Source organism: Leucopleurus acutus (assembly GCF_964270905.1).
Source record: "Leucopleurus acutus genome assembly, chromosome: 13".
NCBI classification, from domain to species: domain Eukaryota; kingdom Metazoa; phylum Chordata; class Mammalia; order Artiodactyla; family Delphinidae; genus Leucopleurus; species Leucopleurus acutus.
In genome coordinates this window covers 72,487,407-72,502,020 of record NC_139155.1, presented here as the reverse complement: position 1 = coordinate 72,502,020, position 14,614 = coordinate 72,487,407, and the positions used below count along the sequence as shown (strand labels likewise).

The 14,614-nt window shown below is 42.5% G+C and overlaps 1 protein-coding gene across 1 annotated transcript in view; it reads left to right on the top strand.

The window, feature by feature from the left end:
* Positions 1–3,787: 3,787 nt before the first annotated feature.
* Positions 3,788–14,614, top strand: part of SVOP (SV2 related protein) — a gene marked incomplete at its 3' end in the record, with an annotated part of 82,445 nt that continues 71,618 nt past the window's right edge. Inside the window, exon 1 of the mRNA XM_082852946.1 lies at positions 3,788–3,911. Within this exon, the coding sequence (XP_082709072.1) occupies positions 3,877–3,911 (35 nt within the window). The 5' untranslated portion in view covers positions 3,788–3,876. The remainder of the gene's footprint in view (positions 3,912–14,614) is intronic.

Sequence of the window (14,614 nt, the reverse complement as noted above, 5' to 3'; positions counted from 1 at the left end):
TGCATTTTGACAAGCTTCAGCTATTTGGATAGCATCCTAAATTTTTTTGGCCATATCCAGATGTCACCTTTACTTTTAATTTAATTTTCTTTTTGTCTGTAGAAGTCACTTTATTTTCTTTTCATTTTATTTTTTTATTGGCGTATAATTGCTTTACAATGTTGTGTTAGTTTCTGCTGTACAATGAAGTAAATCAGCTGTATGTATACATATATCCCCTCCCTCTTGAACCTCCCTCACATTGCCCCCATCCCACCCATCCAGGTCATCACAGAGCACCGAGCTGAGCTTCCTGTGCTTTATAGCAGGTTCCCACTAGCTACCTATTTTATGCATGGTAGTGTATATATGTCCATCCTAATCTCCCAATTTGTTTAATTAGTTTAGTTTTTTTATCTATATCACAAATATTTTTAAATTTCTTTTGGTTTTAGATTGTTTTCACATTTGGAAAAAACCATATTTTTCTAATATACATAAAAATAAGTATCTGTATTTGATCATTTAAGTAGGCTAAATGTTTATCCCATGTATCACCTAAAGTCATCTCCATTACACTCAAAAGTAAACACTCTATACTTGGTAGAACACTGAGACAGCGGAACAGAGGTCATTTGGAAATGATGAGAGTTACAGCACCCCACATGTTCTCTGGAACTGGACCAGTTCTAAGCGCTGGCATCTGTAGCATCTCCTTCCATTCTCACCACACTCTTGGACAGCAGGCAGGGTAATGTATGATTAGTGCCACTTTTACAGATGAGAACACAGCCACATGGAGGTGGAGAGGCCGGTCTAAGGTCACAATGCTTGAATGCAAGCCCTGTCTCCTGTCTTCCTGCTCAAACTTTTTTGCAAGATACACTATTCCTCCGTGGCCAATAACCCATAGAGATCTAGAGAAAGGGAAGGACACCTAAAAATATAGAGGGAATACTATTGTGAACGAATGTTACAAAACACACAAATTTACTGGAACTGGATCATAGACCTAAGTGTAAAAGCGAAAACGATAAAACTCTCTGAGGAGTTTTTTCATAGGAGAAAAATCTTTGCAACCTTGGGGTAAACAAAGATTTCTTATGTCACAAAAAACACAAATCATAAAAGAAAAACAATCTGATAACCTCAATCTTATCAAAATTTAAATTTTTCCTCTTTGAAAGATACTGTTAAGAAAATGAAAAAGTATGCCACAAATTTCAGAAAAATTTATAATACATATATCTAACAAAGACCTGTATCCATAACGTGTAAAGAACTCTTACAATTTAGTAAGAAGACACACAATTCCCCTCAAACAGTCAAGATATTTGGACAGACAAGACACTGCACAAAAAAGAGATATAAATGGCCAATAGGCACATGAAAATATGGTCAACATAATTTGTCATGAGAGAAAGAAAAATGAACACCACAATGCCATACCACTATACACCAATTAGAATGGTGACAGTTAAAGAAACTATCAATGCTGTGTGTTAGTGAGGATTTGGAGCAACTGGAATTCTCATACATCACTGACGGGAATGTAAAATGATACATACACTTTGGAAAGCCGGCAGTTTCCTATAAAGATAAACATAATCTTACCTCAATGACCCAGCCATTTCACTCTTCCCTATTTATTTATCCAAGAGAAATGAAAATGAAAATCTACACAAAGACTTGTACATGAATGTTCACAGCTACTTCATTCATAATAACTCCGAATTTAGAAAATCCAAAATGGTCATTAATTGATGAACAGGTAAATAAAATGTGGCATACCCATACAATAGACTATTACTCAGTGATAAGAATGCACTACTAAAACAACACAGTAACACTTAAGAATCTCAAAGCCATGCTGAGTGAAAGAAGTTGAGACACAAAAGAATATGTACTTTATGCTTCTGTTTATATAAATTCTAGAAAATGCAAATTAATCTATAGTAATAAAAGCAGCTTAGTGGCTGTCTGGAGCCGGAGATGAACTTTTGGGGTGATGGAAACATTCTGTATCTTGATTGCGGTGTTGTTACACTTTTTCTTTGCAAGGGCATATGGGCTATTTATACATCTTCTTTGAAGAAATGTCTATTCATATCCTTTGCCCACGTTTAAATTGGGTTATTTGTCTTTTACTGAGTTGTAAGGGCTCTTTACATATTTTGAATGTAAATCTCTTATTAGTTATACGATTTTCAAATATTTCTCTCATTCGGTGGGTTGTCTTTTCACTTTCTCCATGGTATCATTTGCAGCATAAAGGCATTTAACTTGGATATGGTCCAATATATCTGTTTTGTGATTTTTCTTGTGTCCCTTATGCTTTTTGATGTCATGTCTATGAAAGCACTGCCTAATTCCAAGTCATAAAGACTTATTCCTATGAGTCTTAGAGTTTTATCTAAGAGTTGTGTAGTTTGAAATCTTGCACTTAAAAGTATTCAAAACCTTTTAAGCATCTCTATGTTGGATCTGGCTTTCGGTTTGTATGGAGTTGAGTAACCAACTGTCAAGGTTTGCTTGGAGCCCAGCACTTTCCAGGACATGGAACTTTCAGTGCTATAACTCAAGTCCTGAACAAACCAGGGTGAGTTGGATCCATTACCAATAGACCTCCAACTTGCCAACCCTGATATAAATTATTATCCCTACTCTCTAGGGCTTAAAATAGATACTGAATCTCCTCACTTGAATGAAAGATGTTTGTTTTCAGTTTACCAATCATTTATTGAGTGCTCAAAATGCAAAGCCCTGGGGTTGAGTGTAGCTAGGAATATAAAATTCCAATTTCAGTGTCCATAAATAAATTTTATTGTTCCAGGCCCTTGGGGTACATCAACAAACCTTTATGGAGCTTAAATGCTAAAGAGAGTGGGGGAGACATTCTATTGGAAGGGGGATGGGAGAGCCATTAAACAAGATGAAGAGGATTTTGAAGGCAGGGATTTGGTTTTATTAATCTTTGATTCCCCAGAACTGTAGAAGTCACTCACTAATGCTTGTTGAATGAATGAATGAGTAGCTTTCTCCTACTCAACGTACATTTTTTTGTGTGTGATTCATTTCACAAGACCTCAGCTCTGTGGGACTTCCCTGGTGATCCAGTGGGTAAGACTCTGTGCTTCCAATGCTGGGGGCCTGGATTCCATCCCTGGTCAGGGAAGTAGATCCCGCATGCATGCCGCAACTAAGAGTCCGCATGCCACAACTAAGAAGGCTGTATGCTGCAACTAAGACCCGGTGCAGCCAACATAAATAAATATGTAAAATAAAATAAAAGACCTCAGCTCTGTGATGACAATGTCACTTCTAACTTGTTCTCTGTCATATGCCCGGTGAGTCTTACAGTGCCTGGCACACAGTAGGTGCTCAATAAACAATGCTTCAATGCATGAGTACGTATACAATGTTTTCATTCTCTGCATTTGTTATAGCAGCCTGGGTTGCAAGAATATTATACCAGTAACAACCTTAATGAATCCCTACAAATAAACATTTAGAGGGGCTTCGTCAAGCAAAGAGTGCTCATTGGTACCTAGACAGCCATTTCACAGGCTGGTGTGCCCCACAGGCATCTCAGTAAAACACCACCAGCCACAGACAGCCTGTAAATTCCGCTAACCAGAAGGGCTCTCCCCGCCCCCTCTCCCCGCGCAGCTAGCCCTGCCCTTCACCTCCTCCTCTCCGCCCACTCTCGCCGCGGTCTCCTGGCGGCGGCGGCTTTGTCTCTTGGGCTGGCCCCTGGCGACTCCCTCCCCGGAACAGCTGCCACCGAGGGAGGAAGCCGCGCGGTCCAGAGCCCTAGTGCTGAAGCCCCCGAGCCCTCGTCATCCACCACCACCATGTAAGGGCCATGAAAAGGGCTCGTCCTGGCGCAGCGCGGACATGGAGGAGGACTTATTCCAGCTAAGGCAGCTGCCGTGAGTATCCTGGGGGCGAGTGAGACGCAGACAGGTTTTCCTTTAAAAAAGGAAAACCTGCAGAGGGGCGTCTCAGCGTGGCTTCCTGAATTTAAAGGGAACTGTTTCAGAGGAGAGAATTAGGCCTGGAGGAGACAAGCCATTTTCCTACCCCATCAGCTCAGTATCTGTATCTCTGACTCAGTTCGATTTTTCAGATCCGTCGGAATCTTATGGGGACCTACCCATGTTATGTTTTCCCTTATAATGGCTCTCAATCCTAAAGGCATTTTGAGGTTTGTGTTTTAAGAAAGCATTAGCTGCTGTTTTGAAATGCGGACTGAATTGATGAGTCCATGCAATGACATCGGTCCTTTCCAGTCCTTCTCCTATGCTGTGAAATTCCTAATTTTCCCGCAAGGTCTTTTAGAAGGGAATCATACTGATGTTGCAAACTGGTTTCTAAAAAGCAGGGATTCCTTCCTAGAGAGGAGGCTTCTGCAGTCTTGTTGTTTATGAAGTGTGTGAATGAGAGGGCTGTGCATCGTTGCTGAAACCTCTTGCCTTCTGAATGAACGGCTTTTGTAACAGCTAGCTAGAGTGAGACTCACTGTCGGCTCTCCTTGGGAACTCAGGAATACACTGCTTAGAGGACTGGAATTTTTCAGGGATGCCAAATTTGCTCTGAAAATCTTGGGGGAATACAATCAAGCGTGGCAAGTATAGGGAGCTTGTAAAGGGGCTTCCAAATGTCTCCTACCACAAGCTGATGGTGATTTGTTAAGCAAATTCCAAGAGTATGAGATGGGGCATTAAAAAGAACATTAATGGGGGTTTTGTTTTAATTTTTAGAAGGACTAGCCATTTGGATGGTAAAACTAGACACCATTTGGAATTGTTGGAAAGGATACATTGTTGTTAGTATGTGTGTATTTTCTTGACTTAAATGTTTTTTTCTGTCTAAGCCACTGAGGAATTCTCCCAAGTGAATTTTAGCGTGACTGATACAGCTCTCTGAAGCTATAAGTACTGAAGGGTATTGTGGTGTCTGCTTCTCAATCAGTATAAAATTAATTTTCATTAATATTTTTAATTAATTAAATTTTTACTTTTAAGCTTTTATTAATTGATCCTCAAATAGCATATCTTATGTAACACAGCATTATTTCACAAATGCTAAAGGACACTCAGTTATAATATCCAAAGCTGATGTGTGAATGCATAAAAATGTACATATCTGAGTGCAGATATCTCAAGGAAAACATACCACGTTCATTGAAAATAAATATCATGTTTAATATTATCATATTATCTATGATAATAATATTATCATATTATCTCTAAATAAAAAATAATTCAGAAACTAAAATATGAAATTTGGTACTCAGAATAAGAATACATATTGGAACTGCAGTTTTACTGGGATAAATTTTCAAATGCTGTCAGAGCATGTGAACTTTGCAAATTACTCAAAGATTCATGTATATTTAATCTAATATATAGACATGACACTAGAATGACAATTCCTTCCTTAATTTAAAAAAGTAAAATTAATAAGAATTTTTTACTTCAGCTTTAAATTAATTTAGTTTTTATACTAATATATAATATAATGTACTAATATAATATATAGATAGGGAAAATAAAGTTCAGAAAGAAGCACAAAAATAAAAGTAAGTCTCTCTCTTCCCAAACCCCAGTGTTAAGTTTCTTGATTATTTTTCTGATTTTTATACACATAAATACATATAATATCTATTAGAGAAGCCAAATTGTGTGCTGGTTAAGAGCACTGACTCTTGAGAAGACAGACTTGGCTTCAAATCCTGACTGTGCCACTTCCTGGCTGTGTGACTTCGAGCAAGTGACTTAACCTTTCTGAGACTCAGTTTCCTTAGCCATAAAATGGGAATCATAATAGTACTTGATTCAGAGGGTTATGGGGAAGCTCAAATGAGATAATGTGTGCTAATGCCTGGCAGATACAAAGAAGTCACACATATTAACTATTATTATTATGACATCTGAAAAAGAATTTATAAAAACAAAATCTGTAGACTCCTTATGCTGGACTCCCCCAAAATGTAATCTGCAAACCCCAAAGTACATTTGAACGATGTCAAAATTAGCCCTGAAATATGTTAACCTCCATTTATAAAAAAGAATAGAAGAAAAGGAGCAGCCATGTGAATCTGAGTGGGTTACACATCACGACATAGGTGTTTTTTAAACCACACCCTATATATATTATTCACAGATTGCTGGCAACAGACTGCCTGAGAGCAATATGGATTTTTAAAAAATCAGAGTGCCTTGTAGAGGGGTGGGCAAGAGTGGACCTTGGAACAGGCTCAGTCCCACAGGAGGCCAAGTGTTAATAGATTATAAGCTGCTAAGTAGTTAACAGGGTCAGGGGAGGGGGAAGAGGGATGAGGGTGTCTAAGAAATAGTCCTTTCCTGCAGTTAGAGGCACCTTCACACAGCTCTAGGATGGGTCATTTGAGACCACAAACAACCTCTGCCTTTCACCTGCTGTCCACTCAGGCACAGGAGATTCAGAAAGCTGAGATTTTATATCTAGTTCTGCCTTACTGTGCGATCTTATGCAAGTCAGATTTTCCTGGGTCTCTCCTTTCTAGGATGATTTCTTGAAAGCAAGTTATGCAGACTACATTGATTGATTGATTGATTGACTCATTCGTTCATTCAGTGATTTTCCTGGGTACCATCCTAGGTCAAGGGATTCTACAACCAAATAAGATACATGGTCTTTGCCCTCAAGGAGCTCACAGTCTAGAGCTTCAATGTCCAATACAGTAGCCACTAGCCACATGTGGCTATTTAAATTTAACTTATGTAATTAGTATGTGAAATAATTTTCATATATAATACACAATATAAAATTTGACTTATAAGTAACGTAGGTGATGTTTGAAAAATCCGTTCCTTGGTTGCCTTAGCCACATTTCAAGTGCTCAGTAGCTACATGTGGCCAGTGGCTGCTGTAGTTGCGTTGTGACAGCATGGGTCCAAAACATTTCCGGAACTGCAGAAGGTTCTATTGGACGGCACTGGTTCGATGGGAGAAGCGGATGTAGAACACACAATTGCACAATAATTATGAGAATTGTTTTAAGGGCTACAAAGGACAAGTGCATGATGCAACAAGAGTAGTTCTAGATAGTGGAGGGGAGAATCAGAGAAGGCTTCCTGGAGGAAGTGACCTTGGAGCTGAACCCCCAGACATGTGTAGGAGTCAGCCAGAAAAAGAGCTAGGATGGAGCATTTCAAATAGAGGGAATTGTGTGTGGGAAAAGCTCGCAATCAGGCCAGTGGAGCTTCACGAGCAAGTGGCGTGAGGGAAGGATGCAGAGGATGGCAGGGACCCGGCCACACAGGGCCCTGGAATGAGGACAAGACATTGGAACTTCATCCTGTGTTTGCTCAATCCACTCTCTCTCCTTTCTTACCAACCCCGTCTTTCAAGACTGAGCTTAAGTCCATCACCTCCATGAATCTCCTGGGCTTCAGCAGCAGCAGGGGTAAAAGTGTGGACTCTTGAGTCAGGCAGATCTGGTTTCAAACCCTGGCTCTGCCACTTAGCATCTGGGTGGCCTTGGACTAATGACTTCATCTCCCCAAGGTTGGGTGCTCATCGGTAAAGTTGGGATAATGGCGGTATCTGCATGGCAGGGCTGTTGTGAGAATGAGGGACGTCACCACTGGGAAGCTCCCAGTACAGTGGCTGGCTCTACGTAAGGGCTCAACCAGTTGTGCTGGTGTTTTTTGTCTTCCTGACTCTGGACTTGTTTCCCTTATCCTCCAGCTTATTCAGGTAGCAGAGTACCTAGAAGCCATGGTCTCCTTTTCAGAATACTAAGGAATGTCCTAATGCTAGCTCATGGAAGCACATGTCCAAACTTGAACTCCTGATCTCTCCTGCACTCTGCTCCTCTTTCAGCCTCACCCATACCAGTTGATGGTAACTCTGTCCATCCCATTTGGAGTCAATTTTGACCCCTCTTTCCCTCTCATATTTCACTTCAATCCATCGGGAGATTCTACTGGTCCTGCCTTTGAGCTACATCTAAACTCCTACCACTTCTCTCCACCTCTACTGCTAGTCCTTGGTTCAAGCCTCCATCACCTCTCACCTGGGTTGATTCCAGTGGTCATCTTTCTGGTCCTCCTGTTCCTGCCCTTGTCTCCCTACAGCCCATTCTCAACACAGCACCAGAGGGATTCTTTAAAAGTCAGGTCACATCCCTCCTCTGTTCAAAACCCTCCAGGGCTCTTCTCCTCTCCCACCCCCTCATGCAGCCATTCTGTCTCCTTGTTTTGCCTCAAACACACCATGTAGGCTTCTGCCCCAGGACCCACTGTTCTGTCTACCTAGAAAGCTCTTCTGCAGAGTATCTGCTTCACCTTTGTCAAGTCTCAAATGCCACCATCTCACCAAAGCCTACCCTGACCACCTCCTTAAAATTTGCAGCCCTCTCTCACAGCCATTAGGATGGCAACTACCAAAAGTAAATAAAAATAGCAGGTGTTGGTGAGGATGTGGGGAAATTGGAATTCTTACACACTGACTGTTGGCGAGAGTCACAAATGGTGCAGCCTCCATGGAAAACAGTAGGGTGGTTCCTCAAAAAATTAAAAATAGAATTACCATATGACCCAGCAATTCCACTTCTGGGTATATACCCACAAAGGAATTGAAAGCAGAGTACTGAGGAGATATCTGTACAGCCAATGTCATAGCAGCAGCATTTGCAATAGCCAAAAGGTGGAAGCAGCCCAAGTGTCCCTTCATGGATGAGTGGATAAACAAATGTGGTCTATCCATACAGTGGAATATTGTTTAGTCTGAAAAAGGAAGGAAATGCTGACACGTGCTACAACATGGATAAACCTTGAGGACATTATGCTAAGTGAAATAAGCCAGACACCGAAGGACAGCTGGTGTATGATTCCACTATATGAGGTTCCTAAAGTAATCAAATTCATGGAGACATAAAGTCGACTGGCAGTTGCCAGAGGCTGGCGAAGTGGAGTAGGGGGATCTGCGTAGTGGGTACAGAGTTTCAGTTTTACAAGAGGAAAAGAGTTCTGTGGATGGACAGTGGTAATTGTTGTGCAACATTGTGAATATAGTTAATACCACTGAACTGTACTCTTTAAAAACATGGTTAAAATGATAAATTTTATCTTATGTGTATTTTACCATAATTGAAAAAAACTGCAGCCCGTTTCCCCCATCTTCCAGACCGTGTTCAGCTTTTTCTTTTTTTATAGCGCTTATCACCTACTAACGCACCATGTAATTTGCTTACTTATTGTTTAGTGTCTGTCTTTACTTACTAGTGTGAAAGCTTCACACACGGCGGGGGTCTAATGTATCCCAAGAAGGTGGGGCATTGCCTAGATTCCATCTGATACTGGATTTCAGTATAGACCAGGCCGAAGGATTAAATAAAAACTGTATGAGGGCTTCCCTGGTGGCGCAGTGGTTGAGAGTCCGCCTGCCGATGCAGGCGACGCGGGTTCGTGCCCCGGTCCGGGAGGATCCCACATGCCGCAGAGCGGCTGGGCCCGTGAGCCATGGCCACTGAGCCTGTGCGTCCGGAGCCTGTGCTCTGCAACGGGAGAGGCCACAACAGTGAGAGGCCCGCGTACCGCAAAAACAACAACAACAACAAAAACTATATGAATGAAAAAATCAGAAAAATCTGTCCATCAGCTTAATCATTCTCCTTAACAGTGGGGGCCACCATTATTAAGTTTTAGCAGCTAAAGCACTGAGTCCGCATGGAAAGATCACACATAACCTTGTTTCATCCTATTTGCCATTCTGCCTCCCCATCCCCTACCATTAAATCAGGGAGGTTGAGAGAATGCAGTTTGACTTACTGATTACATGACTACGTTCTTGAAGTTGTCCCAGGCAAGTTCTTTGTGCCCATAAGGATTCATTCTTGGTTCTAGGGAAGGAACTGGAAGCAGGTTTTGTTTCCTCTAAATGAGGAGACTGCTGCACAGAGACAGGACCAGAGTAGGCGGCTAAGGCACACGTGGGGCTTCATGTTGGCTCCCATCCCCCTGAGGCTCATCGGGGCAAAAGGAAAGGATTCCTGGCCAAGGAGGAGAGATGGGAGTTTCATTGTCACCCACCTCAGGCAAAAAGTAGGGAGTTATTGTAATAGCCTAGGAATCCTCAAGGTTAACCCACCACAGGCTTTTAAAAACTCAAGCTCCATACAGCTCAGTAACAAAAAACCAAACAACCCAATCCAAAAATGGGCAGAAGACCTAAACAGACATTCCTCCAAAGAAGACATACAGATGGCCAATAGGCACATGAAAAGATGCTCAGCATTGCTCATTAGTAGAGAAATGCAAATCAAAACTATGATGAGGGGACTTCCCTGGCAGTCCAGTGGTTAAGACTCCGAGCTTCCAATACAGGGGGCATGGGTTCGATCCCTGGTCGGGGAACTAAGATCCGACATGCTGAGCAGCAAAATAAATAAATAAATGAAAATAAAGATAATACTAAGTTTCTTAAAGCAAAACAAAACAAAACAACTACAGTGAGGTATTCACACGGTCAGAATGGCCATCATCAAAAAGTCTACAAATAACAAATGCTGGAGAGGGTGTGGAGAAAAGGGAACCCTCCTACATTGTTGGTAGGACTATACATTGGTGCAGCCACTCTGGAGAACAGTATGGAGGTTCCTTAAAAAACTAAAAATAGAGTTACCGTATGATCCTGCAATCCCACTCCTGGGCATATACACAGAGAAAACCATAATTCGAAAAGATACATGCACCCCAATGTTCATAGCAGCACTATTTACAATAGCCAAGACATGGAAATAACTTAAGTGTCCATCGATAGATGAATGGATAAAGAAGATGTGGTGTATATATACAAATTGGAATATTACTCGGGCATTAAAAAGGAATGAAATAATGCCATTTGCAGCAACGTGGATGGACCTAGAGATTATCATACTAAGCAAAGTAAGTCAGAAGGAGAAAGACAAATACCATATGATATCACTTAGATGTGGAATCTAAAATATGATAGAAATGAACTTATTTGCAAAACAAAAACAGACTCAGACATAGAAAACAAACTTACGGTTACCAAAGGGGAAAGGGAGTGGGGGAGGCATAAATTAGGAGTTTGGCATTAGCAGATACACACTACTGTATATGAAATAGATAAACAAGGTCCTACTGTATAGCACAGGGAACTATATTCAATGTCCTGTAATGAACCGTAATGGAAAAAATATGAAAAAGAATATGTATATATATGTATAACTGAATCACTTTGCTGTACACCAGAAACTAACACAACATTGTAAATCAACTATACTTCAATTTAAAAAAAAAAAAAAACAACTCTCGGGCTCAAAGCTGCTCACACCCCATCATTTCAAACACATGCCAGCCAGCTTCACCTCTAGGGAATATGTGTTTCAGTGACTTAAGTGGAACAGTCTGGAGGCCAAAGAAAGAAAATCTCCTTGCAAAGAGGCCATTGCTTCGGTGGTCTTAGGCCTTAGAGAGGGTTGTTCAAGGGCCTACTGACCCTGACAGTGGCTTTACAGCCCAGCCAAGCTCTTCTCTGGGCTGTCTAAAAGAATAACAGATCTGAATGTGAATCATTATGTGATCTTGGGCAATTCATTTAACTTCCCTGAGACATAAGAGGGTGCCTGGGCCACCTTCAAGGGCATTTTTGGCTTTTTAAGAAAATATTTATTTATTTTATTTTATTTTGGCTGCGCCTCATCTTAGTTGCAGCACACGGGATCTTCGTTGAGGCATGCGGGCTTCTTAGTTGTGGCATGCATGCAGGATCTAGTTCCCCGACCAGGGATCAAACCCAGGCCCCCTGCCTTGGGAGCGTGGAGTCTTACCCACTGGACCACCAGGGAAGTCCCCATTTTTGGCTTTAAAAGACTGTGATCCTAAGCTCTCTAGGTGGATGTGCCTGGTACCATCTGGCTTATGGTGATTATTCTGGTGTCATTATTAAGAGCATCTCTTTCTTTAACAGGGGGTTTTAACCTCAACGCTATTCACATTTTAGACCAGATGACACTTTGTCATGAGGGGCTGTCCTAGACATTATAGGGTGTTTAGCAGCATCCCTGGCCTCTACCCACAGGATGTCACAACCACCAACTGCCCCTCCAAGTTGTGACAATCAAAACTGTCTCCAGACATTGCCGGTGTCTCCTGGGAGACTGAATGACTGCCCCATTGAGAACCACTGCTTGTTGAATGAAGGAGTGGATAAATAAGTTGCCTGGAAAGTTGTCCCCCAGGCTTTCAGTTCCCCCAGTTAGAAGTTACCCATCCCCCCACTGAGGCCACATCACAGAATGATTAAGTGTGTGGCCTCTCTGCTCAAGTAGACCTGGATTTGAATTCTGACTTTCCTACTGACTTGGAAGGTAACCTTGGGCAAGTTACTTTTCTTCTCCGGGCCTCAGTTTCATCATCTGTAAAGTGGGGATAGTAATAGCGTCCACCTCACAGGGCATAAGGCTCATAAAATACTTAGTGGAGCTCCCAGCATGTAGTGAGGGCTTAACAAATTTTAACTATTATTTATTTGTGTTCATTGCCTTTTGTCTAGAATATAAGCCATTGGTCCATTATCCAGGGAACAAGCTCAGTGCTATTCAGGTCAATGGGGGGTGGCAGGAAAATACAGAAAAATAAAATCCACAGAGAACAATATTTTCCATTAATTATAGACTTCTAGACATTCAGGAACGGAAAGGACCTTAAAAGTCATCACTCCAACCCCTTATACCTCATATTCTCAATTCCACGCAAGAGGGGATCCAAGTGGTGGCTTCTAAACATCTGTGGCCACCATCAACATCTCATTAAAATTCAGATTCATGGGTCCTGCTCTGCAGAGATGCAAAAGCTTTAGGTCTGGAGAATGGCCAGGAATCGGCATTGTAATTGGTTCCCTAGGGGGTACTCTTGGCCTCAGAGGAGCATCTGCTACTGGTTAAGATCATGGGTTCTGGAGCTACTCAGGCCAGGAACCTAGGATACTATATACACTCTAGGGGACTTGGACCAGAGCCTCAGTTTACTTGTCTATAAACTGGGGATATTAATAACCCTCCCTCCTAGGGTTGCTGAAGAGATTATATAAGATATACATATGCTAGGGACTTCCCTGGCGGTCCAGTGGTTATGACTCCATGCTTCCAATGGAGGTGGTGTGGGTTTGATCCCTGGTCGGGGGACTGAGGTCCCATATGCCATGCAGCGGCAGCCAAAAAATAAACAACAACAATGTGACTAAACCAGCCAAGATGACTAAATATAATGCCACAAAAACTCAAAAAAAAAGATATATATGCTATCTATATATTTACTGTATATAATTATATATAGCATGTAGGCTTGCCCTCGGCATGCTGAGTGCTATGTATTAAACATCATTACTCCTGAGTCCATACACGTGGACACCTGCCTTTCCTAGACTTTTCATGGAGGGGAGCCCACTACCATCTAAAGCAGCCTTTTTCATCTCTGGACTTCTCTACCCGAGAAGCCTCCTTATATTTTGTTGAAATCTGTTTCCCTCTTTATATCCAGCAGTTCAAGCTCTATCCTCAGGGTCCAACTTGCACAAGCACCTTCTTTCACATGCCAGAAGTTCACATATTGGAAGACAGAGGTTCAGCCCCTGAGAAGACTCTAACCAAATCAGACAGATCAGCGAGTCCCCAGGTCTTATCCTGAAGGAGACAAAGCAAGTCCATTTGTCAGTGACCCTGGCAGTTTCTCTGCTCCAGGCCCACAGCCTCTAACCCCATTTGTCAGTAGGTTTCAGATTCCAAAGAAGTCCCAGTGTGATGTAGCTGAGTACCTGGGACGGAGCTAAGGGGCGCTGGTCATCAGTTTTGTTTTGTTTTGTTTTGTTTTTTTGCGGTACGCGGGCCTCTCACTGCTGTGGCCTCTCCCGTTGCGGAGCACAGGCTCTGGACGCACAGGCTCAGTGGCCATGGCTCACGGGCCCAGCAGCTACACGGCACGTGGGATCCTCCCGGACCGGGGCACGAACCCGTGTCCCCTGCATTGGCAGGCGGACTCTCAACCACTGCGCCACCAGGGAAGCCCTGGTCATCAGTTTTGTTGACTGAGTTCCCCAAATCTGAGGACACTTGTTCTAACTCGGCCCTTTGCTGTTTAGCTTTGCAGATGGGCCTCCCTGTGTGGCTGTTTTCCTCTACTGATTGGAAGAATGGGGGGGTCAGGGTGGGGAGGTGAATAATAAAAGCTTCAGCACCCCACTGCCCACCCACCCACCCTGCTGTACCCCCTGGTCCGAGCCACCATCGCTTCTCACTCAGCTGACCACACAGTCTCCCTGCTTTCTCTCCCCATCTTTGTGTGTTAATCAGGCTTTTTATTTTCTATGTTCTGATGTTTTGACATCTTAGGGCCTCAAAGGTCCTGGAGGGCACCAGGGTTAATTAGTAAATAACTCACCCGCCAGTGTACTTTTCATGTGCAAACCAAGCAATCCAGACCCATTAATCCACCTGCCCTAATCACGCCACAGCCAAATCCCAGACAACCGGAGACAGTCCCTACGCTCAGAGCCTGGAGAAATTACTCAGACGAGCCAGTCCTCAGCCTGGTGACCCTGCGTCACCTTTTCCTTCCTATGG